The 26,474-nt window shown below is 50.4% G+C and overlaps 1 protein-coding gene across 2 annotated transcripts in view; it reads left to right on the forward strand.

Moving 5' to 3' along the window:
- MGAT5B (alpha-1,6-mannosylglycoprotein 6-beta-N-acetylglucosaminyltransferase B) overlaps positions 1 to 21,490 on the forward strand; it is a 64,354-nt gene extending 42,864 nt beyond the window's left edge. Inside the window, exons 9-17 of one of the 2 annotated variants that reach the window (XM_071573502.1) lie at positions 5,727 to 5,858; positions 6,741 to 6,874; positions 7,537 to 7,667; positions 9,896 to 10,051; positions 10,703 to 10,849; positions 12,420 to 12,536; positions 18,956 to 19,030; positions 19,462 to 19,736; positions 20,873 to 21,490. In XM_071573502.1, the coding sequence (XP_071429603.1) occupies positions 5,727 to 5,858; positions 6,741 to 6,874; positions 7,537 to 7,667; positions 9,896 to 10,051; positions 10,703 to 10,849; positions 12,420 to 12,536; positions 18,956 to 19,030; positions 19,462 to 19,736; positions 20,873 to 21,071 (1,366 nt within the window). In that variant the 3' untranslated portion in view covers positions 21,072 to 21,490. The remainder of the gene's footprint in view (positions 1 to 5,726; positions 5,859 to 6,740; positions 6,875 to 7,536; positions 7,668 to 9,895; positions 10,052 to 10,702; positions 10,850 to 12,419; positions 12,537 to 18,955; positions 19,031 to 19,461; positions 19,737 to 20,872) is intronic. The other variant, XM_071573503.1, reaches the window with a different exon arrangement.
- The last annotated feature ends 4,984 nt before the right edge of the window (positions 21,491 to 26,474 follow it).

Genomic DNA, 26,474 nt, shown 5'->3' on the forward strand with positions numbered 1-26,474 from the left:
AGCTCCCTGGGAGGAAAGCAAACCATTGAGGTGGAACAGGGAAACAGGAGCTGTTTTCCATCTGAGATTTGTGCTGGGTTGGCAGCCAGAAGCCTTTTGAGCCCTGTCTTGAAGCTGAGAGGGAAGAAACATCCCAATTCTGAGTGCCAACACTTTACTCTTGCTGAAGACCCCTTGTGCTGTGTTGGTAGACCAAAAGTGCTTTTAGGGAGGTGAGAATCGAGGCTGGTGTTCGGGTGTGCTGCTTGGTAGGGAAGGAGTGGGAAGTGCCTGAAAGCCCTGAGTTGGGTTGATAATGAGGCAGCTCATGAGTAGATGCTGGAAAATTACAAGAAGAACTTTGGAGCAAGGGCTGTGCCTGCACAAAAGCTTTAAAAAGCCCAGGCTTTTCCTCTGGAGCACCCATGCCAAGGGGTCAGGCATCAAGGATACGCTCAGCCTTTTCTCCCAGGAGGAGGGGCACTACAGGCACTGGGACCTCCAGCTGCTACCTCCATCCTTAGGTCGTGGGAGTGGACATCTTGGCATCTCCAGCTGCTTTTGTAGGGCTAAAGGAGTGGCTTGGGGAGGTAGGGCTGTGGTGCTGTGAGCTGCTGGAGCCACAGGAGTATTGATCTCAATGATGCTGAAAGGTGCTTTTCACAATGATCCCCTTGAAATTAACTGCTCATAAGGCAGGGCAGAAAGTCGAAGAAAATGGGATTTGATGCCTCATGGGGTCAGGGCTTTACAAAGTGTTCCTGGAGCTTAATTGCTCCTGTTTCAAGTTCCAGACTCCTAATACCTTCCCTGGCAAGGCACTTGATTTAAAGCACGTGCTTGTATCCTGTGCTGGCAGCCCTTCCCCTGGCCAGCAGTAGCTGTGGCCAGTGTGTGGTTTGGGTGATGAGCCATCCTCTCTGTTCTGGGATGGTGTGGATGGGCTGCATTGCAACTGGTGCCATGGCAGGGCTGGCACCATGGTGGGACAAGGCTCAGCTCCTGTTGCCACCACTCTCCTCTCACTGCCTGGCACACAGTTAGAACTGCTATTTTCCTGTCCTTTCCATGCTCACTGAAGTGTGTTCATGCTGCGAAAAGAGCCATTCAGATGGAAACACAATGTCCAGACAAATACATTTCTAATTATTTCCTGGCAGATAAAAGTCATCTTTCTGTCTTGCATCTGTTCCCATGAAAACCTGCTCCATGCCCAGGCTCACTGCTTCACCTCCCCTCGCCAGCTGGCAAACACAGTCCTGCTGTTGTGTGGGACAGTCAGGAATTGCTTATGGAAACATCCAGAAGGTGACCAGTTTTGTGTGATCCTGATGGAGTTGCATGGCATGGCTGTGGGATTCATCAGCTCAGCACCAGTGGCGAGGAACCTTCTTTAGTGTAGCACTTGGTGCTCCTGGTACTTGAAAGCAAGTGATTGTGGAAGCTGCTGAGGCTACCAGGTTGTTCTTTTTCTGTCCAGGCTTTTGACATTCATGCTGGGACATAGCACCCTCCTATGCATCTCCAGGCCTTGGAAATAAAAAAATGGATTGCTGAACTTTGCCCCTGGAGGGGTAGGGTTGTGTCATACAAGATCAATAATGGGCCTGAGAAACAGTCCAAGTGCACCTTGTGAAAGTGAAATGGTTGCAGGTGGCTTAAAAGTCATACTGAAATTGCTTGGAAATCCTCGCTTCTAGCAAGTGTCTGTTCTTGCACATGGAAGAGCTGCGAGCAGAGGGCAGGCAGTTCGATGTTCAGCTTCTGGGCTTCAGTTTGCACTTTAAGTTGGTCATGATGGGGTTGTCACAGACCCCTGCGAGCTGCTTGGGCTCAGCTCTGGCACCTTTCACCCTGGATAACTGCCCTGTGCTTTCTGGGCTCTGGCAGACATGGAGAAGGTGAAGGAGCAGCAAGGACGAGAGCCCTCCTCCATTCCCTCAGCCTGCCTTGCTGATGGCAGCAGATGTGGGCAGAGAAGATGCAATTAAATATAATACAGGATATTGGCCCAGGCTGCCAGGAGATGCCCAGGAGATCCATTTAGTGCTGGACTTTGCAGCACCAGGAGTAATAAAGTGGAAAGAAACGTTGGGTTAATTTGAAAATAGGTCAATGGGATGTAAAGATAACCCCACAGCCATCTGATTTCAGAGCGCCTGCACCACGCTCGGGGAGGGAGCAGTCCCCTGGTTTGATTAAAGTACCTATAAGAGGAAAATAGCAGGACAAGAAGCTGCTGTAGATTTATTCTGGAGTAGGCACAGCTGGTGGAGGCAGCTGGCGAAGAGGCGAGCTCAGCTCTTGCATCCATCGGATTGAAGCTGCTTCGGCTGCGCCCTCCCGAAGAGGAGCGATGCACTAATCCGGCATGTCAGGATGGGACAAGCCACTGCATCACCACCTGGGGCTCTGGAGGTGCTGAGCCTGGGCATGAGCTGGTCACCATCCTTGGCTGGTGGTTTCTTCAGGAGCTGGGTTCAAGTGATTTCCAAACCAGGTCTCTGGGCTGCGCCGGCTGAGAAAGCGGCATTTGCGCTCATCAATTTTATTTGCGTAATTTCAAGCGCCATTAATAGTACATGGCACGAGGAAAAATCAGGGAAATTGCACTCCAACCATGAGTGAAATTGGGTTTAGTAGAAAATTAGTTGACTTAACTGGCAAATGATGAAAGCTTGAATAAAGAATGTTTAAATAAGGAGGAATGGGGAAAAAAAAAAGTCCCCCCCTGCCATCTCAGAGGTGCAGCCTGGACTTGCATGACTGGAATATTAAAATGTGGTTATAAAGTCTTTGGGAGGATAAGGGGGGGGTAAATGGAGAGATGCTCTACCCAAAGGCACTGGTTCTGCTTTTAGAGCTATTCCTGCCACGCAGCCATGGCCCTGGGAGTATAAATGGATGTGGCAAGTCCTGAGCACCTGGAGAGGGGATGTGTGGCAGATTGGAGTGATGAAAGGAGCTGGGGGAGCCAGACCTGCTCCACCTAATTGGTGGAAAGTTTTTTGGAGGCTTATGAGTTACGCTAATTGCTGTCTCCCACAGCCCCTCATCGAGCTTGGTTAGGGCTTTCTTAAATTACAGATTATTTTGTGATGCATTGGCTTGTGTGACATGTACCAGCTGGAGGATGGGATGTGCTGCAAGGCAAATGTAAGGGTTTGGGGATTTTCAGTTAAACACAAGGTTTATAAACTGAATTGCTTCACCACAGTGCTGTGTTGGTGTAAATCACTGTTTGGCTGATGACTGAGGAAAAAGCAGCATGTATGTGAGCAAATGTGATGTTTAGAATTGCATCTCTATAAAATCTTGGATGTTTTTTTGCTGGTTTAAAAATTCCCCTTCAGCCTCCCCAGGAGGATGTCTCCTCGTTGCCCTGTTTATCATAGTGAGGTGGCTGTGGGAGGTGAGAGCCTTTCTATTCCTGCCATCTTCCCAATCAGTCCTGTCGGGTAAAATTGTGCATAAAAGTGACAAAAGTGCGACCTGTTCCCCCTGCGGCCGCCCCGGCTGGGCTGCCCTGAGCTGATGCTGATATTCCTTGTGACAAGGGCAATGAAGCAGCTGCAAAAGCAGCTCTCCGCCTTAAATGGAAATTCTACGTTTTTCCTAGGTTTGTTACTCCACATTTGCATGCTTTGTGGAGTCATGGTCAGAAGTCTGGGATGACCCTTCACCGTTCTGAGGTTGGGATGGGGCTGGAAGAAGGATCTTGGTGCTCATCGCTCAAGGGCTTGTAAGCCATGTAGAATCATAGAGTAGTCTGAGCTGGAAGGGACCTTTTAAAGGTCTTCTGGCCCAACCCTCTGCAATGAAGAAGCACATCTTCCAGTAGATCAGGTTCAGAAGAAGAGGGAGATTATGGACAGGAGCAGACCAAGAGCCTTCATTTTACCTCTTATGGCCAACACACTTCTGGCTCTGTATGACCCCTTCTGATATTAGTGAAAACTGTGAGAAACTGGAGAGCAAATACTTGTGATAACTGTATTCATTGGCTCTTCCCCAGGTGGTAGAGCCATTGATTTCCCTGGAAGTAGCTATGGATTGATAGATTAAATGCTGAAGAGCTAGGCAAGGGTTTGAGGACTTTATGGAAGTGCTCCTCAGAGGATGGACCCTTGGGCTGTGAGTTCATTTGAGCTTCAGTTGAGCAACAAATAAAACCCAGATAGGGCTGGAAAGAAGATTCTCAGGTTCAGAAGGGAAGTTGCAGAGAAATTGGGGGAAACAGTAAGAGAACTCACATAGAGGGAAAGATTCAAAGCCTAGGAGTTTTAAGACCTGGCCAGAACTTTTATTCCTAAAAAATACTTACAGGTGTGGCTGTGATAAATTCCCATCTCCAAATAGGTGCTAGGAATAAGTGAAGAGCCCAGAAGAAAACAAAGACAGACGTCTTGGCAGGCAGGAGCTAAGGGTGAGATTTCACAGTGTCTGAGCTCAAACTTGTGAAATAAAACAGGAATTCCTCAGCCCTGTTGGGAGGACTGAGAACGAAATGGGACAACTGCATGGTGGGAGTGAGACAGCCCGGCTGGACCAGATCAACTCAGCAGTTTGGTTTTCCATGAGGATGTTGCTGTTGCTTTTTGGATGTTTGTGGGGTATGAAGGTGAGGAATTGTTGTCTTCAGGAGGAAAAAGAGTTACTAGAGCGATAAAACTGAGGAGTGAATCATTTGTATTTCTGAACAAACTGGCACTTGGAAATCACAAGTACATGTAACAAGGATTTTTGAGAAACCTGCTGAAGCTGGAAGGTGTCACAGGTTTTTTTCTGAGAAGGAAGAAACATGGTCCAGACAAGCAGATGGGCTGTCAGCCTGACATCAGTGATACACTTAGTGGAACAGCTTTGGAGAGAGGGATTCATCGCTTCACAGAGGTAATTGAAAATGGAAGGAGACACACCACAAGTTTACCAGCCTTGTATCTTGCTGGATTAATCACATCTCACCCTGCCAGTGAGGTAACTGATGGCCTTGATAAACAGATTGCAGTTGATTGAGTTTATCTGGATTTTCATAACACATTCTATCCTCTGGAGGAGGGAAGAGGGGCTCACTATGATAGTTGTCAGGAACTGGATGGAAACTCCTGAGTGGGACCCAGGGTTCAGCTGCCCCTGCTTTATTAAATTATTTCATAAATGGAATCAAAAGTGAGAAATATATATGAATGAAATGTGCAAAACATCCAAGGACAGGCAGTGCCTCCAGAATCAAGGGGAAGCTGAGGGTGCTCCAGGATGTGGTGGGTAAGAAGTGGAGTAAGAGAAACAGTTCATGGTGTGGGCTGGAAGGGATATAGAGCCAGAAACAGGGAATTTTAGGCTAAGCTGGGAGCCTTGCAGGCAGAGAGGAGAGGAAAGATGTGTCTTTACAAGTCTGCCACTGATGTGATTGCAATGAAAGTAAATGAAATCTGGTGTCTTCAACAAGAGAGGGAATGTGTGTGGTGACTGGGATGCTGGTGAGCCCTGGCTGGGATTGCAGTGCGAAAGTCTCACAGTCCATGTGGGAGGAGCAGGAACTCGGCTGGAGCAGATGGGGAGGGACCAGGACTCCCCAGATCTTTGGCCTAGGAAATAAAAACTGGGGAGAGGAGAACCATCTGCCTGCCCCTCCATCAAAGAGGGAGCTGGTTGATGGCTCCTCTTCAACACCTGGCAGGGAAATGAGTGTTTGTGTTGCAGGGTTTTCATGGTGCTGGGGGCTGATCCCTCCTGCTTCTGCCCAGTCACTTAGGGGTGCCTCCAGGACGGGGAAACTGCCCCTTGACCAGCCCTTTGCCTTTCGACCTGATTTACACCGACTACCACGGTCTCCAACAGATGAAGCAGCACATGGGGCTCTCCTTTAAGAAATACAGGTAAGCAAAGCCTCTGCCTGCTCTTATTCTCCATTTCATTAATTAGTAAGCAAAGACTAGTGCTAATGACCTCGAGGGATAGCCCCCTCATCCAGGGAGCCAGACCCTTTGATTTTACCTTTGATTTTTGCCTGGCTGGTGCCTTGCTGTGTCCCCTGCTGCCATGGCATGAGGCATTCTGCTCACTTTGGAGCCTCAAGTGTTTCATATAGAACCTCATTAAAAGAGACTGAATTGGGAAAAGACCAAACCCTGCATATGTCTGGGGTGTGTGTGCTTCTAGTTCTGTGCCTGCAGCCAGGGGTGGGCACACCATGAAGGGAAGTGTGAGCTTTGTGGATTTTTAAGGAGGCCTGTCCCTGGCTCTTTCAGCATCAAGACAAATGTCATCATCCCCTGGTACATCACCAGCCAGGAAAATATGTGATTTAATTTAGTGCTGATAGCCCTACTATTTATTATGTTTTTTCCCATCTCTTCCACTATCCTACACAATTTTATTAGAGAGAAAAATGACAAGCTGCGTTATTGCTTTTATTATAAATGCATTTGCTCTCGCATTCAGCTTGTTTTGCTCTTCCCTTGCTTGTTGTTCCCCTTCTCTCCTCAGTCTTGTGCTGGTAATGCCTGTCTCAGCATTCCCAGGATATTGGGAAAAGCATTAATAAGTCTTCAGGAGATTCATCATTCTCACAACTGTCAGGGAGTTGAGAGTCCTGCAAGGGGAAATTGCAGAGTACTGGGTTGGGAAAGGCTCCTTGGGATGCTCCTGCACCCTCTGCTTGGGGTGCAGACAAGGGACAACCTGCCTGGGGACACCAGATGACTGTGGAAGTGTGACTGTCTCAAACTGAGACCCTGGGGTGCTGTCTGCTCTCGCAGGTGCCGCGTCCGGGTCATCGACACCTTTGGGACGGAGCCAGCGTACAACCACGAGGAGTACGCCACGCTGCGCGGCTACCGCACCAACTGGGGCTACTGGAACCTCCAGCCCACCCAGTTCATGACCATGTTCCGTGAGTGGGGGACAGAGGCACGGCAGGGTGGGTTTGGGGTCTTGGAGGTGCCTCCTCCAGGAGGTGATGCATGGGCAGGGTCGTCCTCTCTGGCTCTGCTTCTGCTTCCTCCTGTCTGCAAGGAGCTCTCAAGTCTCCTTGGCCGTCTCTTGGGCTACAGAAAGGATCCTGAGAGAGTGATGGGTCTGGCTCCAGCACAGTCAGGGCACAGCCAGCAGCTTCCAGCTCCAGAGAAGGGAAGCGTGGGCTGGTTTTGATTGCAAAGCCTGGTTTGATTTCAGCTGGGATGCTAAAGGTGAGAGGCAGCCCAGTGACCTGGATTTGCCTGTGGCAGGGACAGGAGACGTGCTTGTCTGAAGGGAGCCCAGTGACCCGTTGGCTGCTGCATGAGTCAAGTGTTGCTTTTTCCTGGCTGGATAAAGCCCCTTTGGCAGCCTTAAAAATGCCTCACTTTGTAAAGAGCCACTTGAGTGGCTTCTGCAGCCTGAATTTCATAAGCTGCTTGGATGGGGATTTGTGCCATTTTTCCTCCAAGCTCCACCAAGGCTCTGGAGCCGGGCTCGTCCCAGCCTCTGTGCTGTGATGTGGCTGCATCCTCAACCCTGGGAAGGTCCCAAAAAATATCTGTCCAGCCACATGTTTTCTCCCCTTGGTGCCCACAGCTCACACCCCCGACAACTCCTTCATGGGATTTGTGTCAGAGGAGCTCAACCAGACAGAGAAGCAGTTCATCAAGTCCAACAAAGTGAGCAGCATGGCAGTGGTGTACGGGAAGGAGGCCAGCATCTGGAAGGTGGGTGTCCTGGAGATGGTGGGGATAACCCAGCCAGGCAGGGGCAGTCGTAGGCACGGCTGGGAGGCAGCAGCAGTAGCCTCTGGATCTTATCCTGAGCTTTTGAGGTGCAGATCTGGGTGTGTTGTAGAGGACCATCCTTGTCCCAGTCCTGCAGGAGTGATGAGACACATCCAGTGTCTCTGAGCAAAGAGGAAGAGGCTGGTAAGACACCATTCCCTGTTCTTTGCTCGGATGATGCTTCCTCCCAGCAGGCTGTGGAGGTTGAGGATTTCATGTCAATGATTTTATGTAATTAATTACAATGATTTCCATTAATTATTTGCAATGATCGCTGCATTATGATGGGGATGGTTTGTCTCTGCTTTCAAGTACCCTGTGAAAAGGAATTGTGCTCCCTCCATTTACCTGTTCCTGTAACACCGGGGGGAGAGGGGTGGGTGACTGTATGGGGACAGCACTCCTACATCCCCCCAGAACATTCCCCCTGCATCTCCTACAGGGGCCACATGTGCTCCCCTGTCTTATCCAAAGCTAGCAAGCTTCTTTTCCTTCCAGGGCTTTAAAAAGGAGCTAATTCTCACTGTCTCTTGATTTATTTCTGTTTTTCCCCTCTGTGCACCGCCTGGGGCTGCTCCAGTTGCAGGTACTGTACCTCACCAGCTGCTGCTGGGCTTTATTTACCTCTGCGTGTTTTCTCGGGAGAGAAAAGGTTTTGCTGGAGTTGACTTTGCCTTGACGTGGGCTCGGTCCTCTGGAGCTGCCAGGATTGATGTGGGTTGATGCAGTGGGGTCTGTATCTCTCCCCCTTCCCCATCTTTCCTGATTAGCAGCCACTAATTAGCAGGGATGCCTGCAGTGGGCCAGGATCCAGCCCTGCCATCTCCTCTTTACTGTCTCCCTAAAAGACCCACTGAAACCCACTAAATCTCATTTTAGAGGAACTTCAATATCTTGTCTTATTTTTCTGCCATTCCCCTGCCCTTTCCTATCCAGAAGGTTCATTTCAGCTTAATTAGGTTAATTCAGGAAGGCACTAAAGAGAGTTAAAGCCTCAGAACAGACATTTCCTTCCACCCTGGGTGCTACAAGCATTTGCTCCTTTTACTCAGAATTCACAAACAACAACAGTTTCCACAAAACTGCGTACTTGGGGTCATTTATTTCTGGGTGAAGGGGCTGAGGCTTCTCCCTGCTGTCCCCTGAGGCCAGACTGCCTGGGCTTTGCTTCATGTATTGTGTCACCCCATGGAATAAAATAAGGGGATAGAGAGATTGTTCCTTACTTTGAGTGATTTTGAAACCTAGGAAGGCAAAGAACACCTCTGTCTTCTGGAGCCAGGTGCTTATTTACCAGCCTTGGAACAAACACTGTCTTTCAGAGCAGGATGTTTTTGACATTTTGAAATATTTCATCAAGCCTGCCTTTCCTATATTTCTCATTTCTTACCTGTCTGAACTTCTCGCCTCTGGCTTGCAATAGGAGCTGAAGTTTTAATAAGGTGAGAAAGGCTTGGGTTTAGCCTTAGAGAGGTCCAGGGATACATGGTGAGGGCAGAATTGCAGTGTTCAGGGAGGCTTTAAGGCAACATACCCAGTTTACTCAAATTCCCCATTTACAACTCCTTATTCCCTCCTGGTCTCTGCTCTTTCTGGGCCTGTTGCAGCACTGGAACAAGCTAAAAATGCAGCATCCAAAAGTTGCTCCTTTTGTGGTTTTTTCAAGCAAAAAAATTCTGCAGTAGAGAAATTGCTAAAAGGAAAGGTTGTTTTGGAGAGCAAAAGGAGGAAAGCCTCTAAAAGCAGAAAATTGATGACCCCCTTCATTTTCCAAGTGGTGAAACAGGATTAAACCTGAGCAAGAAAATCCTGGGGACTTGTTACTTGGAATAAAAGGCAATTAGCAAGCTCTGGTCTTTGCAAAGTTCCCTCTGAGTCCGCTGAAGCCTTTAATTCAGCGGCCCTTGGAAGCACAGGAAAGGCGAGGGCTTGAGGTGCTGATGTGGATCCTGCAGTCATTGGGACTCTCTGTCAGCCTAGGGTGGTCCAGGATGTGTTTCCAAGGAATGAGGAGGGTAGGGTGTGGATTTTGCCCTGCTGTGGGTTTGCCTGAAGCATTGTGGGTGCTCTGGGACAGCAGTTAGAGAGTTAAATCTCCCCCATAACCACAGGGAGGGGAGGTCAGGCCCATCTTTCGGTGCAGTTCACAGCTCTGCCTTCCTCCCCAGGGCAAGGAGAAGTTCCTGGCCATTCTCAACAAGTACATGGAGATCCATGGCACTGTTTATTATGAGACCCAGCGGCCGCCTGAGGTCCCAGCGTTTGTGAAGAACCACGGGCTGCTCCCACAGCACGAGTTCCAGCAGCTGCTGAGGAAGGCAAAGGTGGGAAGGATTCAGCTGGGGCATCCCAGGACCCTGTCCCCCCATTACCTGCACTGCTCCCAGCCTTGTAGGCGCTGTCAGCTGGGATAATTAGCCATGAGCCTCTCAGCCGGGATAATTAGCCAGGAACTGAGCAGAGCACATCGTTTCAGATCAAGATGTGTCTGATGAGTTTCTCCTTGCAGACTGTCTGCAGGCAGAGCACAAAGTTTCCCGATTAATTCATTTATTGCTAAGTGGGGTGAGGTTTTTTTGCACCATATAGCTGTGATAAAAATAAATGGGATTCTGAGAGGGAGTGTGTGGGTGCAGGCACATCCTGGTCACCTTCAGTGGGTACCAGGGGGAAATATTCTTGGTTCACCAGCCCAAACAGCTTTGACAAAGCAATATTGCTCCATACAGAGCCAGTGGGATGGTTGCAACCACCATGGGGGAACTTGCAGCTTCTCAACTCACCACTGTCATGCACAGGTGAGCTGTGGAGCAGGGGCAGTTTTGAGGACAGTTGAGCTATGGGGCATTGAACCCCCTTGGAGGTTTGGTGCGCAGGAGCAGAGCAGCAGGAAGGGATGCTGGTGGGTTATTTGGGAGACTTCCCTATGGGGTTGGCCACATTCATTCACCAGCATGTGGTTTTCTGTCTTGCAGCTCTTCATTGGCTTTGGGTTCCCCTATGAGGGTCCTGCCCCACTGGAGGCCATCGCCAACGGCTGCGTTTTCCTGCAGGCACGGTTCAACCCCCCCCACAGCTCCCTCAACCACGAGTTCTTCCGTGGGAAGCCGACATCCAGAGAGGCAAGTGTGGCAGGAGGAGAGCAGATGGGAGGGATGGATGGATGGATGGATGGATGGATGGATGGATGGATGGATGGATGGATGAAGCCACCCCCTTTGCACCAGGCTTTGGGCCAGCCTGGGGAAGAGCATTTGCTAAACTGAGATTGCTTTGGTTTTTTGTGAGATTTCCTCCAAACACACACATGTGGATTCCTGCAGATGGGGTCCCCTCTCCCGATGTCATACCATCTCCATCTGGAGCACTTGGATGCAAGGGGTTCTGCTCTAGGTTTGGGGGTTCCAAGGAGAAGGGGGTGCAGGAGCCTTCTGCAGACCACAAACCCCAGCTCATTCCCCACCAGCCCACATCCACCCACACCTTGCTTCCAAACTGGGGCAATGCTCCCCTGTTCATCCTTTTGTCCACAGAGAGGGACGGCAGGACCTCCATGTTGTTGCAGGGGTATAAAATCCCTCCCAGGCTTGCCCATCACTGGGAATTCAATCTAAGTAGAGCAGGAACTCTTTAAAAGTTAAAGGCTTGAGAAAATTGCCTCTTTTATTATTAATAAAGTGGATAATGCAGTGCAATACTCAGGGAGCGAGCTGGGACCCCCAGGCAGCTCAGCCCTGCCACTGCCCTACTTGGCAGCACCATCATGGGCGTGGGTGACACTGGGCTGTCCTGGCCCCCCATGTCTGCCCCATGAACCCTCCAAATTAGCTTCTGGTGTTATCACCCATCCCAGTGGGTGCTGTGGTTGTGCTTCAGCCTGGAACTGGGATGGCAGCAGGGGGCGAGGGCTGTGAGATGCCTCAGGGTGTTTGTATGCCGGAGGGGAAAGAGGACATCAATCTGTTGGGAAAGAAATGAGAAAGGACAGCAAGCTGGAGAATAGAACACAGAGCATGCCCTGCTTTACTCCTCCAGCTGCCAGGGGTTCAGGCCCTTCTGTGAAGTTTCATGGTGCCCCCAAAATACCTCCTCTGGTCAGCAACCTCTCTCTCCCCTTCCCAGAGGAGATCAGGGCTCTGGATGCCTAACAGCCATGTGGGGCTGCAACAAAAGAGGTAGAACCCCAAAAATCACCTGGTGAGAGGTGGGTGGCTGTGGCATCAGGGAGATGCAGCTTCAAGTACTGCTTTCTCCTTGTGCCAGACTTTCCCAGCCTTCAGTGGTGATGGATTTTCTCTCTGCCTCATTTCTGGAGCTGGCAAACCTGGGAGACATGTTGCCTTCACACACCTTTACTGCTTTGGTCTACTTTTGCTGTCCAGACCCACAAATGGTTGAGGTCAAAGTTAAACTCTGCCTGTATTATGGAGATATTCAGGTTTGCAGAGGGATTTCAATGTTGTTGGGAATGGGCCATCCCAATCCATTAGGGATTTTAGCATATTAGCCTGAGGTCAGAGGGCAGCTGGGTTCAGAGGAAACCTTTTTCCAGCACCTCCCTGTGTGCAGTGGATTAAAGCTCGATGTGTCTGTGCCTGAGCCTGCTGCTCCTCTGCCATCACAGCTGTGAATGGGACAGAGCAGCTGTTGCAGCAGGGATTGCAAAATCCAGCTACCACTGCTGTGTTTCAGGTGTCCTCCCAACACCCATATGCAGAAGACTTCATTGGGAAGCCACATGTGTGGACTGTTGACTACAATAACTCTGAAGAATTTGAAGCTGCTGTCAAAACCATCATGAGGACCCAGGTATGGCTGAGGGGAGGTGTTGGGGTGGTCTCCCCACTGCTGGTTTTGAGCAGCAGCAGCAGTTGCTGGTGCCTGGCTCTCCCTTTTAGACATGAATTGCTTTTCTTTCCTTGCTTCTCCTTTGGAATTACTTGCATGTGCAAGGAAGAAATCAAGAAGTCCTCCTCTCTTGCAGCCTCAAGGGAACATGTGCTCCCACCTTGCTTTGGTACCAAGTATAGTAGGTGTTTCCCCAGGGCAAATCTGAGCCTTTGAGGGATCCTCTGGGCAGAGCTGGAGAAAGGAGAAGCTGAGATAAGGCAGATGAGATTGGAAGCAGGAGGCTGAGGTGACTGGAGATGTACAGCAGTGCTGAGATCTGGTGTGATTCAAAGATAAACCAAGAAAGCACCTTCCTGCAGGTATCCAGAGTGCTGCAGACCCCTGTGCCTGCCATTCTCCCATTTTACTGTTGATCATTAGCGTTTGGATTGAGCAAATCAATAGGAATAACTTCAAGAGTTGCCTCTGTGAAGGAAGAAGAGATGTAGGGAAGGGGGGGGGCGTGAGAACCCTTGGGGAAGGCAGCGCTCCCGCTGCGCCAGCTCTGGAAACACTCCCTCATGAATATTTACCTCCTGCCCTGTGGCAGGAGCCTTTCAAGTTGTCCAAATTATTAAAGTCAATTTTCCTGCAGGGGAGAAAAGTGCTGATAGCCATTTTGCTTGCAATTTGCTTCGCCTGGGATGAGCTTTCCCCTCGTGAGGATGGTGATGTGCTGTGAACTCAGGGCTCTGCACGGGGCTGTGAGGACTCAGGATTCACAGTGTTGGGTGGGATCTGGCAGGGACAGGGGTGATGCTGGTCAGAGAGTTGTCATTCTTGCTTTTCTCTGCATTACAGGCTGCAGAGGTGAGTGTCTGTGACAGTCAGGTGATGTGGCCATGCCACCAGCCCAGGTCTCTCACCTTATCACTGGCAATTGCTGCAGCTCTTCACCTCACTCTCATTTTCCCTATGAATTTACAAAGACAGAACAAACCTGACTTAAGAAAACAGTTGTTGTTTTGCACATTCATTCCCATATCTCGATTAGAATTAAATTAAAAATAATTACATCCCTGCTGCTGTGCTGCTGGGCCAGCTGTCAGCGATTGACCCTCTACCATCTGTGCTGGAGACGGCCCCAGAAGTGAAAGCAATGCTGTGGGTGGGCAGCCGGGAGCTGTTTTGGGAGAGGGAAGTTGATTTTCAGCCTTCCCAGAAAAGAAGAAAGAGTAGTGAAGCCTGGTGCTGCGATGCCATTAAAATAATTAAAGAATGATTGGAGAATTAGGGAGCGGGTGAGAGGGCTGTGCTGGCTCCTGAGCAGCTGTGCTGCACTGCAGTGTCAACTACATGGGCACCAGGTCATTTAGATGCTTAATGATAATGTCTGGTTAAAAATAAAAGAACAGAAAGGATTTTGGGGAAGGATTTGGTGGTGTGATGGGCACTGGGCAGGAGGAGCTGGTGTGGGGACTCTCTGTATCCAGCACCAGGCACTCACCAGAGTGGTGCCACTGCCATGCCTATCCCTCTTTAGCCCAAACACAAGCTCCTGCCTCAGCTCTTCTCCCCGTTCCCACTCTTGGACCAGGGATCCCCACCTTGCAGTCCCTTCTTATAAAGCATCCCAGCCACTGGAGTTACCATCAAGTGCTGGAAGGCTGAAGTCTTAAATTTGCCCGAAATGAATAAATCCAGTTGCTGACAACCCCCTTGCATTGTGAGACACAGTCACTCTGGAGAGGAGCAATTCCTTCTCTCCAAGAAGTTAATCCTGCAACTCACCTCTCTGGGGTTTTTAAAAACATTGTATAAATCCTCCCAAAGCAGAGCAGGGAGTGAATGTGAATAACTTACAGCAACCTCTTTTTTTCCCCCCCTTTTTGTCTTTTTAAATAGCAAAGTCTGCTTTATTAGAGATGCAGTCAAGGCAATTAAGCCTAAAAATTGACCTACCTTACAGGTTTAAAAGCCTTATTATGGGCTTTGGCTCCAGGACTCACTGGGTATCCTGTCTTTAAAATACTGTTTGTTACAGCAGGAATTGAAAACAAGGACATTAGCAGGAGGAGCAGCAGAAATCTGGTGGCTGGGCTGGTTAGTGTTGCTGTTCCCAGCCAGGTACTGGAGCTTGGAGAAATTTTTTTACTGACTCCTTTTTTTTTCACCCCAAAATGGGGTGTTTTGTTATTGAAATATCTAACAAATTTGTCTGTGTTTCAGGATAACCACCATCAATTTATTTTTTTCTGTCAAAACATTTCATTTCAAAATTACTGGCATGAAATACTATGGTTTTGTTTCACATCTGCCTGCCTTTGTTTGGAAATACCCTGCCAATTTATTGAGAGGATTGCTCGTATCCAAAATGATGCATTTCCCTTTGCTTCACCAGCTCAGACAGATTGAACCTGAAACACAACATTTTCCCCTTCCTTTATGGGTGGAAACATTGGAAATTGGAAACTGACCCAAAATTGATTATATTTACTACTTTTTGTTGTTGTTGCATGACTGAAAAATCACTTATCCCACAGCTGTGGTTTTGCATCTTACAGGCTAAAACTCAGTAAAACTTTGGGGGGTATGGGATGTTGTGGAATGAGATGCTCTCCAATCAGCTTTTCTTGGTGGCAGCTGTGCTGGGTGCTGGGAACCAGAGTGCCAGGGACTGGAAAGCAGGATGCTGGGTGCTGGAAACCACTTTGGGGGCTGGTTTCATGAACCTGGCAGTAATTCTGATCTAGTCAAGCTGACAACAAGCTTGTCCTGGTTTGGTTCTGGGGCAAATGTGCGGATGCTCAGCCATATTTTAGTGTTACCTGTGGCTGCCCCAAGCCCCTGTGACTCTGCAGCAGGACTGTACAGCACCCCAGTTTACATTGCTGACACCCAGGGCTGCAGCTTGGGGTGGGATGTGCCATCCCACAACCCCAGCCCTGCCCCAGCTCCTGCCATGCTGCCAGAGCTTCCTGTGGTGTGCTCAGAGCCACTGGCTCTGCTGACAGGGCTGGCTGCTGTGTTTGTGCAAACAGAGCGGTTGGGATGCAGCTGGAATCCTTCACCAACCTAGTTTTGACTGAAAGAAACTTCTTCCTTCTGGAGAGAGAGCTGAATCACGGCTTGGACGTGGCTTGGGTTTGTAATGTGTGGTTTTTTCCCTCCAGAAAAGCCCTTGTGGTCCTCTCTCTTGTCCTTTCAGAGGTGGCACCCGCTCAGGGTCACCCTGCAACTGCTGGGGAAGGCTTTTGGCAAGCTGTGCCTCTGCCATTCATCCTCTTGGAGCAGTTCTGGGTTTCCCTGGTGGTTTGCATCCCTGACCTATTTATGAAGAAAATTGAAAACGTGGAAGTACCAAACCACTCTGCCCCAGAGATCAAATCTTGGCACAGTGACATGGGGCAAAGAGACAGATTGTGTCCCCCTGGGAAAGGTGATGCCAGGAGGTGGTCCCAGTGATGGATTACAGCTGTTATCCAGGGGTTACAGGCTGGGGAAGGAAAAAGGTTTGCAAGCACCACCATTTTCTGGGCCTTCAGCTTTTTCCATTGTCAAAAGTAGTCCTGGCACAAGCAGTTTAATAGACCCAATATTCTGGTGTAGTGAAGGGAAAAAGGCATCATTATATTAAAGTCAAACATACAGGACTATAATGGAAAATTATACATTTCAGACTATGCCTGAAAGAGCGGCGCATTAAACATCACAGCGAAAATAGCTGGTTAAAATGTTCCAGCCTGCTGTTACGTGCCAGCAGAGAACTGCATTATTTTTCTACTCATTTGTCTGATGACGTTTGGGTTTTTTTCCCCTTTTCCTTTTGAGTGAGGAAGACTTACTGCTCTCTTCCTGCTAGAGGCTGTAAAACCAGGGCTGTCATTGTGGTATCCCCATGGGACACCAGTAACTCCCTGTTTGGCTGATGGAGAGTGCTGGGGCTGGAGACCTCTGGCTGTGTGTTACTTTACTGGGGAAGGGGTGGCAAAGACCATCTTCACCAACCCCTCCACTCTCTTCCGTGGCATCCTGTGGATTGTTCTGCCAGGCAGTGGCATGCAGTGGTCTCCACCTTCCTCCCTCCCAGGGCTGTGGGGATATCCTGATCTCCCAACACAGGGTGAACCGTTAAGGATGAGGCTGTGAAGAAGAGGCCAAGCCTGTCAGATTTTAATTAAACAATTACCTTTTCAAAACTGGCATTTTCTATCAGTCCTGGGTGCATGAGCTGAATCCTAACAAGACTGGGAGAGGAAGCAGGGGAGAGCAAGAGGCTTTGGGGAACACCCTGAGGGGGAGAGAGGCTGGAGGAGCAAAGCCTGTGGTGGGCTCTGGCCACAGGCTCCTGATGCCCTTGGACCCTCCTGGGCCTGTGGGAGTCTGTGGGCAGATGGATTGCACCTGGAACATCAGCTCTGGATACATGTGCAGGCACAAGGAGGTTTTCTGTCTCCATCCTGCTGTGTTGTGCTGCATCCCACTGGGTACCATGGTGGTGTTTTGGGGGAATGAGGCTTTTTTTTGAAGTTTTATCTGCTCTGTGCCTGGCAAAATGAGGTTCTGGGAAAAGCCCCCCAGCATTGCAGTCATGAAAGCAAGTGCTGAGACTGAGCATTGATCATGCTGAGCAAGGAGGGGCTTTTTCTCCCCTGATTGGTACCAGGCAGCGTCCAGCCCCCAGCCTGGCTTTGTGCGACTGAGATGGGCAGTTTTGCTCTTTTCCTTTTTGAGGACTCTGCCCCAGTTAACTGAGAGCCCATCAGGAATTCAGAGGCAGGATTGGTGCCTGTCACTGTGTCAGCCCTGATTAGTGTGCACATCTGTAATTAGATAGAGCAGCTGTGATTTCCAGCCTGGCTGAGATCTCAGGTGGGATATTTATGGCAGGGAGATGCTTAGAGGGTTCTCAGCAGACTGAGCCTTTGAGCTTGGGTTTGACAGGTACTTCAAAAGGAAATAACTATTCTGGAGGTGCAGAGCTCAGAAAATAGAAGCAGCAGTGTTTTCTGGATTAATTATCTTTGGGGTGGTTTTGCTTATGATTCTTTTGCATGAACCTCTGCAGAGATACACAGAGAAAAGGGGGTCACAGGACCAGCTCCTTCCAAGCACAGCATCCTGTGGCTCATGTAACATCTCTGTGGAAAAATAAGGGAGTGTGGAAAAATATGTCTTCCCAGGGCAGAAAGTTCCTTAAAAATTAATTTTTTTCCAGAGGGAAGCGGGGCATCAGTGACACAGCTCTTGTGGCAATGCTCTTCCCATGGGGAAAATCATTCTGGACTTTGGGGTAATGGCCATGCACATCCCCCCCACTGAGGGCAGCAAGCAGTGCTGCTCCTGCCTGCTTCCCCTGGAGCCTGTGCCACCACAGTGCCAGGGACATGCTTGTTTGGGGGATACTGCTGAGCTACATTGCAGAGGAGCATGTTTACCATGCCAGGATCCAAGGGCGACTCTCAGGACAGAGAAATGTTGGGATGTGAGTGCAGGCAGAGTCTCCTGAAGATTGTCAGTGTTTCATAACCCACACTAAAAATACTCTGTGGTTTAGGTGCTGGTGACTTTGTAAATAGCATTTATCAGCGTGGAGGTGCAGCGACAGCACTGACATCTATGTGGGCATCAATGCCTGCTCCATCCGAGTGTGCAGCCGGCTGCTGCCTCCCTGCCCCATCCCAGCCTGTGCCAGCAGACACTGGCAGAGGTAGTGGCTTCCCCCCAGCAAACCCTCAGCAATGTGGCAGTGGGAAAAGAGAGATGTTTTTACCTCTATTGTGCACAGCTAGTTCCAGCTCTGGGCTTTTCCCCAGCCAGTTTTGTGAGTCAGAGTGCCAGGGTAGCAAAGCCTGGACTTTCCTCTCTGAGCAGGCAGAGCCATGCTGAGGTCAGAGGAACAGAGGATGCTGGACCAGACCTGGGGCACCACCAGGATGCTTTTGCTCTGAATTAACTTGGCATCTTTACGAGTCCTACCTCCTCCCCTGTATTTTAAAATTGCTTCCCCATTGCCCATAGCTGCAGAGTGCTTCCTGGGCTGAAACAGTTGATCCTTTAGGTCAAAGTGACCTATTGCATGTAAACTGGTTTGATTTGATGTGATTTTATAGCTTACCAAAAGTAGAGAAAAGGGAGGCTGAAATGGAACAGGGTGACTTCATTTTCACCAATACACAGGTTGAACCCAAAGTATTCCTTCTCCCTCTCTCTAGCTCTTTATGGCTTGTGAGGTTTTTCCAGCCCTAGGATTCTTCCCTGCTTGCTTTGGTGGACAGACATGAGCTGTGGCCTTCAGCAGGTGGGAGAGCCATGCCCAGGGCACTGCTGTCCTGGGACACTGGGCAGGGCAAGGCTGTCCCTGCTTGCTGCCTGTGCTCTGCTCTTCCCCTTCACAGGTGGACCCTTACCTGCCTTATGAGTACACCTGCGAGGGGATGCTGGAGCGGATCCATGCCTACATTCAGCACCAGGTTGGGGGAGAACCTCTGTCCTTCCCACAAACCATCTCTGTTCTCCTGGCCAACCTTCCCTCTTTTCCCTGGGGAAGATCCTTGCCCTCCCATGGGCATTGTGCAGCCAGTGTTCTAATTGCAGAAAGCACCAAGAGGTGGGGCTGGGTGAGGTTTGTCATGAAGCAAAGATGCTGGGGGGTTGTAGAGGATACCTGGGGATGCTGGGGCTGGGTCAAGGCTTTTTTGCTGCAAAGAATAAGGCAGCACTGGGAGCAGAGGTGGCCAGTGTGTTTATCCCGCACAGCAAGAAATGCCATCTATGCACACAAATTACCTCACCCTGATAAGCAAACTCATCATCCCATGTCCCACCAGCAGCCTCCCTTCCCCTTCCTTAACATCTCTCCCTGTCCCTCAGCACACTGACCCATTATCTTCTGTCCCACTAGGATTTCTGCACCACGTCGTCTCCTCCTCTGCCTCCCAAGACCAAGAGTCCTGCTATGCAAAGCTCTCCAAGCCCTCTGGCCCTGTCACCCAATGCCACTCACCTGGTGTGGTCCCCCAGTGCCAGCAGGGACCCCCATGCCTGGCCCCCCGTGGACTCCCTGCAGGTGTGGGTGTCAGAGACTCAGCACACCTGCACCGAGACGTGCCGGCGGCATGGGCTGGTCTGTGAACCCACCTTCTTCAGGTTCCTCAACAAGGAGGAGGTGTTTCTCCAGTGAGTTGAGACCTTCTCAGTGAAGTGGTATGGGGAGGTATCAACAGCCAGACAATGTTCCCTTTGTTCCCTCCATCCCCAGCACCCATTTTCTTCATATCCCCTCTAATGAAATCCCATTGAGGTGCCTTCATGCCCAAGGCAATGCAGGCAAGGACTTTCTTGTCCAGCTTCTCACTTCAGAAGGCAACAACAGCCTTGCCAGGCACGGTTCTGCCTCTCTCTCACCCTGTTTCTCTCCACCTCCTCTGTGCTCTCTGCCTCTCTCTCCTTTTAAATGTCTCTCTCTATAAAACTGCATTTTGAACACACAGTGGTGAAGTTTTAATAGAGTATAAATCTGCCACTGGGCTCTGTGCGGCTCTGCGGGCAATTAAAATGCGAGCGTTGCCAGTGCTGTCATGCTGGTCAGGCAGGCTCTGCATGTCCCACTGACATTTTTATATGATAAATTAGAGCTGGGGCTTGGGTTTCACTCTCTCCCCTCCCCATCCCCTCCTCCAGAACTTAAAATGAGCTGGCTCAGGGACTGAGAGGGTTTGGTGGGAGGGCAGTGCTGGTGCTGCTGCTCAAGCTGCGTGTGAGAGGGGAGGGATGTTGAGATCCACACCAAGCATTTTTCCTGCCCCTCGGGGCATTTGTGGGTCTCCATCCCAGTTTTCTGGCTAATCCCAGCTAGCAAGGGACTTGTGAGTATCCATTGAGCTCATGTCCATTCCAGGGAATGTTAGCTGCTGTAGGAGGTGTCCATGGAGAAAGGACTGACCTGTCGGTCAGCAAGGGGCTATAAAAGAATCATAGGATATTCTGAGTTGGAAGGGACCCACGAGGATCAGTGAGTCCATGTCCTAAGATTTGGGTCCTAAGATTTTGTGGGTGATCCTGAGCCATCCATGGCCCACACAAGGGTTGGAGTGATCTGTGGGCTGGAGGGGTGAGCTGCAAGGTTGTTCTTTCCTGTGTGATGTGTTAGCTGGTGACAAGCACACGCTCTAGCCAAGGGGTGCCAAACATAGATCAGCAAAGATCTGCCCCCACACTTAGCTAAGAAACCTCCCTGGGAAGGACAAAAACCCTTCAGTGAACCCCCAAGCAGGCTCCTCACTGAACTGACCCACCTTTGCCTTCACTCCCAGACTCAGCATCACCTGCGACAGCACCGAGTATGAGATGAATCATCTGTACCCCGCGGTGGCCGAGAACGTCCACGAGTGCTACCTCCAGAAGGAGCCCCTGCTCTTCAGCTGTGCTGGCTACAACACCAAGTACCGGCGCCTCTGCCCCTGCCGTGACTACCAGCAAGGACAAGTGGCTCTGTGCAGGGACTGCTTGTGATGGGGGGTGTCCCCACCGTGTTTGCAGCACATGACGTGCACCGAGTGGCTTTTTTCTCAAAGCTCTGCAGGAGCCGAGGAGGTGGGACAGGTTCCTCCCAGGGCTATCAGACTCTGGGGGTTGTTTCATCACCAGCCAAGTGTGAACGGCCATGTCCTGAACTTCGGTTTCATTTTCTTCCTGAGGAGCATCGTCTGACCACGTCTGAACCCACCTGGACCTGGTGGTGCTGGGATGGGGTGGTGGGGAGAGACAGGGGCAGGAGATACCCTTCCCCTTATGTGGCAATGGGGCAAGCCACCAGCAGACTGCAGTTTCAGGATTTTCATCCTCTTCAAGCATCCTAAGTTGTTTTATTTATTGATTTTTTTTTAACCCTCCCCCTGACAAGTGGTGAATTAAAGGGGAAGCAACACCCAGCCCTTCTCTGGGAGTTCTTGGGCAGAGCTGTGGTGGGGGAGCACTGAGGGGCTGCTGGTGCCCACTGTGGATGTGGAGCTGGGCAAGGAAAAAGCCCAGGGCAAGCAGCTGGCTTGGATGGACACATGGGGGTTTGCATCCATGGTGCCCCCAGAAAGAACCAGTGGGGGCTGGGTGGCTCCCAGGCTGTCCCTGCGGAGCGAGGGGCAGGATGGGGCTGGGATGTGCTCCTGGGAAGGATGCTGGTTCCTGGAGTAGTGCTACCAGCAGGACAGAGGTGCCCAAAGTGAGTCCCCACAGCCTCTCAGGCTGCTCTTCCCCCTGCTGGGCTGCACACAGAGCTGTATATCCCTCCAGGGATGACTGGAGATGGTGGTAGGGACACAGGAGCTGCTTGGGGTTTGAATGAGCAGACAAGGAGGAGGATGTGCTGTAGCAGCCAAAAGGAATTACTGGGGGCACCAATCGAGGGGAAAGGGAGCTGCTCAGCAGCTGCAGAAGGAACATCATGACTGTGTGCCCTGATGTTGCCACCACAGGAGGAGGTGGACTCCAAGCAACCAGCTTCCATGCATGGTCTTCACTTCTTCAGGTTTTCTTGCTGCCATTCATCTCACTTCAAGGGAGTTTTCCCTGCTGTTGGTGTTTCCCTCCTGGTGTGTTCCCTGGTTTGTTTTTGTAGGGTTGCTCACCAGAGAAAGGTGTTGCTGTAAAGTTGGTTCTCAGCCCTCCTGTTGTTGGGAAGTGTTTGATGGCAAGACTTCTGCATCCTGTAAAACATGAGGATGAACATTTTGGACTGGAAACTCCTTCCCAGCCCTTCCCTGCATGGGAGAGCTCCTGGCTGAGTCAGTGAGGGAGGCTGGTGGGGTGGCAGCCAGTCCTGGCACTGTCACTGCAGGGTCCCAGGCCCTGGCAGGTCTCTCCTGCATGGCTTGTGGTGACTGATGGAGAGCTGTGGCACGGATAAGTGCATGAGATCTTCCCCTGTGCCAGAGAGCCCTGGCACCTCCAGCCTCTCCTGCCCATGGTAGGTTTGGGGAGAAAATCCCATCCCTTCAGGTGTGCTACATCATCAGGCAGAGCCCAGCTGCCCCTCCCCAGCTCCCCTCACCATCTTCCAGCTCTGTCTCTGAGGAGGGTGACACCACAGAGTGTTCATGTCCCCGGACATCCCTTCCATAGAATCACAAAATCAATTAGGTTGGAAAAGACCTCTGAGATCATCAAGTCCAACCTTTGACCCAAAACCACCTTGTCTACTATACCATGGCACTGAGTGCCACATCCAGTCTCTTTTGAAACACCTCCAGGGATGGTGACTCTACCACCTCCCTGACCAGCCCATTGCAATGCCCAGTCACGTTCTCTGTAAAGAACTTCTTTCTAATGTCTAACCTAATCTGGTCAAACCCGTGAGCCCACTGTGTCAAGCCTGGGCCAAATCCTGCCCTGGATGAGGCGAGAGGTGGAGACACTGCCATTATCCCAGAGCAATTTATCATCCTCTGCTCAAAATTGCGTAGGCAGCCTCTATCCTGCCTGTGACGCCAGCCAAGGGGAAGGATTGATTAAATAATTTCTGTGTCTTGCAACCAGCGTGTGTCTAAATAAAAGCAGCTCAACCCTCTCTTAGCAGAGCTGAGCAGCGACACCTTTCTATGGCACCTTTCACCTCAGCCTCCAAACATCCCCTGGCACAGACTCCTGCACTACCCACCCCGGCTGTTGCGAGTGCTGTGTGGGCAGGATTGGCACGGGAGGGTTGCCAGCAGGGACCACCAATTCACCTCCCAGGGTTGTAAGGACCAAATGAAACCTGGTTTTATAGGGGATCTAAGCAAGTTTTAAAGACCAAGAGGCTTGGGATGCCTCTGGAGGCAGCACTTGTTACACATCAGCTCCCTGGGCGGCTTTTTCCACCGTTTCTGCTCAGCTGCTTTTAAAATAGCCTTCACCTTTCGGCAGCTCAGCACTGCCTCCTGCCTCAGAGAGTCCCAATTAGCCCCTGGCAGGAGCATTTTCCTCCAAGCTGAAATAAAAGGCGGCTGGTTCACCTTCACCGCTGTCATGGGAAATAATGGTCTGTCTGGAACCTTGTTGGATCTCAAGTCAGTCTGTAAATTTGGGTGATGGGGCTGAGCAAGGCTCTGGTGTTGCGTGGCATGTCTCTGCACCATCAGTGAGCACTGAGTCCTGCTTGGATGCTGCCTGGGGAAAAGCCTCTCCTGTTGGCCCATCAGTGATGACTCGTGGATGTTGGAGCTAACAGGGTGCTGGGGACAGCCCCCAACTGCCTCATCTCACATGGGGTCCCAGCTGGGAGCAGGGGGATGCCTTGGGCTGTAAAATCCCATGTAAGGGCAAGGTGAGGGCTGGGCTGTTTTGGGAATGGCAGTGTTGGGTTTTAAACATCAGCTTTGGATGTGGAATCAGCACCAAAATGTTATGTGGGGGTAGGTGTGTCAGGGCCGTGGGGCATCACTGGGTTCTGCAGCACTGCTGGGCCTGGCACCCTGACATGGAGGTGGCACCAAGGGATGGAGCTGTTGGGTCAGCACCAGCTCCTGGAGGAGTAGTTGTAAAAGAGAAGGGACTTTGTCACTGGGAAATGCTTTTCTCTGCCTGTTTCTGGCCGTGGCTGTGCCTGAGCTATCACAGGAACATCCCACTGCTTTCCCAAGCTCTTGCCCAAGCAGGTCTCCAGCACTTGCCCTGGTCTCCCTGGCCAGGACACCTTTCCATCTGGGAGGGAGATCTGAGGATACAAACCTTGAATTTAAAATTAATTAAGTAGGAGCATGAAAGAGACTGAAGGGGAAGCAGAGCCACTGCCATATGAAAGAGATCTGATTCTTACAGCTTATTACAAAGAATAAATCCCCAGTTGGGAGGGGGGAAAAGGGGGGAAATGGTGTCAAAACTATGAATAAACCCAAACAATTAAAAATCAAATGTGGTCAGCTGCACCCTCCAGTGTTGGTGGATGGGACAGGTTGTTTAACAGCCAGAGCAGGTGTGTGGGGAGCCCTTGGAGTCTCCTCAGGGTGGGGGCTTAGACCTTTTGATGGCACCTCTGGTGGCATCCAGCCAGCAGAACCTCCTGAAGATTCACATTTTTTTCCTAACCTGTTTTCTGGCAGCTGTGAAACCAGGACAGGCGTGTCAAAAGAATTATATTGTTCTGGAAATCCATTTTACTTACCTAGAAATGGAGCCAGGGGCAATCCTTGTTTCTGAGCCTCTCTCTTCTTAGTAATTCCACTCAGAACTTTCTGGAGTTAGTTGGATGTTTTCCCCCCTGTTTTTAATATTGATGGCGTCAAACCTTCCCCTGCCAGTGCAAGGGGAATGCCTGGTGGGAGGGTGGGTGATCCCTGCCCCTCACTGTGTCCTGCTGCCAGCTGGGCACGGCTCCCTGCACCAGCATCCCGCCCTGTGGAGTCAGTCCGGAGCAGCAATCTGGGCTGTAAATCACAGCCGGGGGTGGTAATAGTGCTGCTCTGCTCTTATCTGGGGCTTTATTAAGAAATCGTTAAAGTGGCTTTTCCCTCCTGATCTGCTGCTTATCAGCAGCCGGCTAAAATGGCAAATCGCATCCCCGATGTGGACAGTCCAGGCAGGAGAAACCCATTTATTTCCCCTAACGGGTTTATCGGTAGATCAAGAAGCTGCTGAAGATGTAAGCACCGCGGTTATTTCCCCAGGTGATGGATCTAGCTGCCACACAGCCTCCCGGAGCCAAAGCCTGCTGCCTGACAGGGAAGTCTGATGGCCCCGTGGTCGGGACTGCTGGCTCGTGCATTTCAAGGTCTTGCTTTAATTGAGTCCTGTCTCCCTGGTGTCACACTTTTTTTCTTTTTTTTTTTTTTCCCATTTAATATTATTTCTCCCGCTTTAGAAAGACTTCCCAAAATAAACTAATGCATTTAATCTCCTGTCCCCTTCCCTCATCTCTCCCTCCCTTTGGCAAAGCCAGAGCCGTAAAGAAAGTGAACAAATTGAAAATCTGTCCTCAGAGTTATTGAGTGAAAAGAGGAGTGGAATCTTTTGCCTTTTTTCTTTCTTTTCTTTTCCTATTTTTTATTGTTTTTGTCTGGTAGAAGGGATTTGGATTGGGGGTGAAACTCCCTTTCAGAGCTGTGGGGCTGAGCATTCCTTTCTGTCAGTGGTGCCCAGTGACACTCATTGTGGCTCGTTAGTGGAAAGCCATTAAAACTCCGGATCGATGTTTTCTCAGGAGAGATAAGGCCCATTCAATATTATTCCTCAGGCAGGCAGAGAAATACCAATGAGCCATCCACAAACCGGAGCAGGACTGCTGAGGGTGCAGTTTCTCCCACCAGTGTCTGCAGGAGGACAGGATGGGACATCCCCCAGCCCAGGGATTGTGGAAGCTGAGCCTGGATCCACCTCTCAGCATCCAGGAAAGGGGGGAAAATTAAAGGTTGGGATGACAGGGAGAGGGAGGGAGTGTTTTGGAGGGATTAGGTACCTCTGTGGGGCTTCACCTCTAGCCAGGACCTCTTGGCACAGGTGCCAATTGTAAAGGACCTCAAAAGGGCAAAAATAGATGACTAAAATGCCCATTCCCCACCCCTGGCTGCTGGCTTTGGAATGCTGGAAGAAGGGCCTGGCAAGGTGTTCAGCCCATCTTCTCACCGTCTTTCAGAGAGCTCCCACCACCTCTCACCCTCTGGAACTCAGCTCCCAGTAGAGACCAGTTAGAAACACAACAGAGGTTTGCCTTCAGTGTTCGAGTGAGCTGCCAGAGGTATCAGCTTTTCTCTAAATATAAACCAGAAAACAGGAAATAACGATCTGTCCTAATTTAGTTCCTTTCATCTAAGGATTCAAAGCATCTGACAGCATCACTAAGAATTAAGCGAAGACTTCATAACCTGCATGGAAATGCAGCAGCTTCAGAGGTTTCTGTGCAGCTTTTTGCTGAAGGTTGCTCTGCAACCCCTCACTTGCCAGCCC

Source organism: Pithys albifrons, chromosome 19 (genome assembly GCF_047495875.1).
Source record: "Pithys albifrons albifrons isolate INPA30051 chromosome 19, PitAlb_v1, whole genome shotgun sequence".
Taxonomy (NCBI): Eukaryota; Metazoa; Chordata; class Aves; order Passeriformes; family Thamnophilidae; genus Pithys; species Pithys albifrons.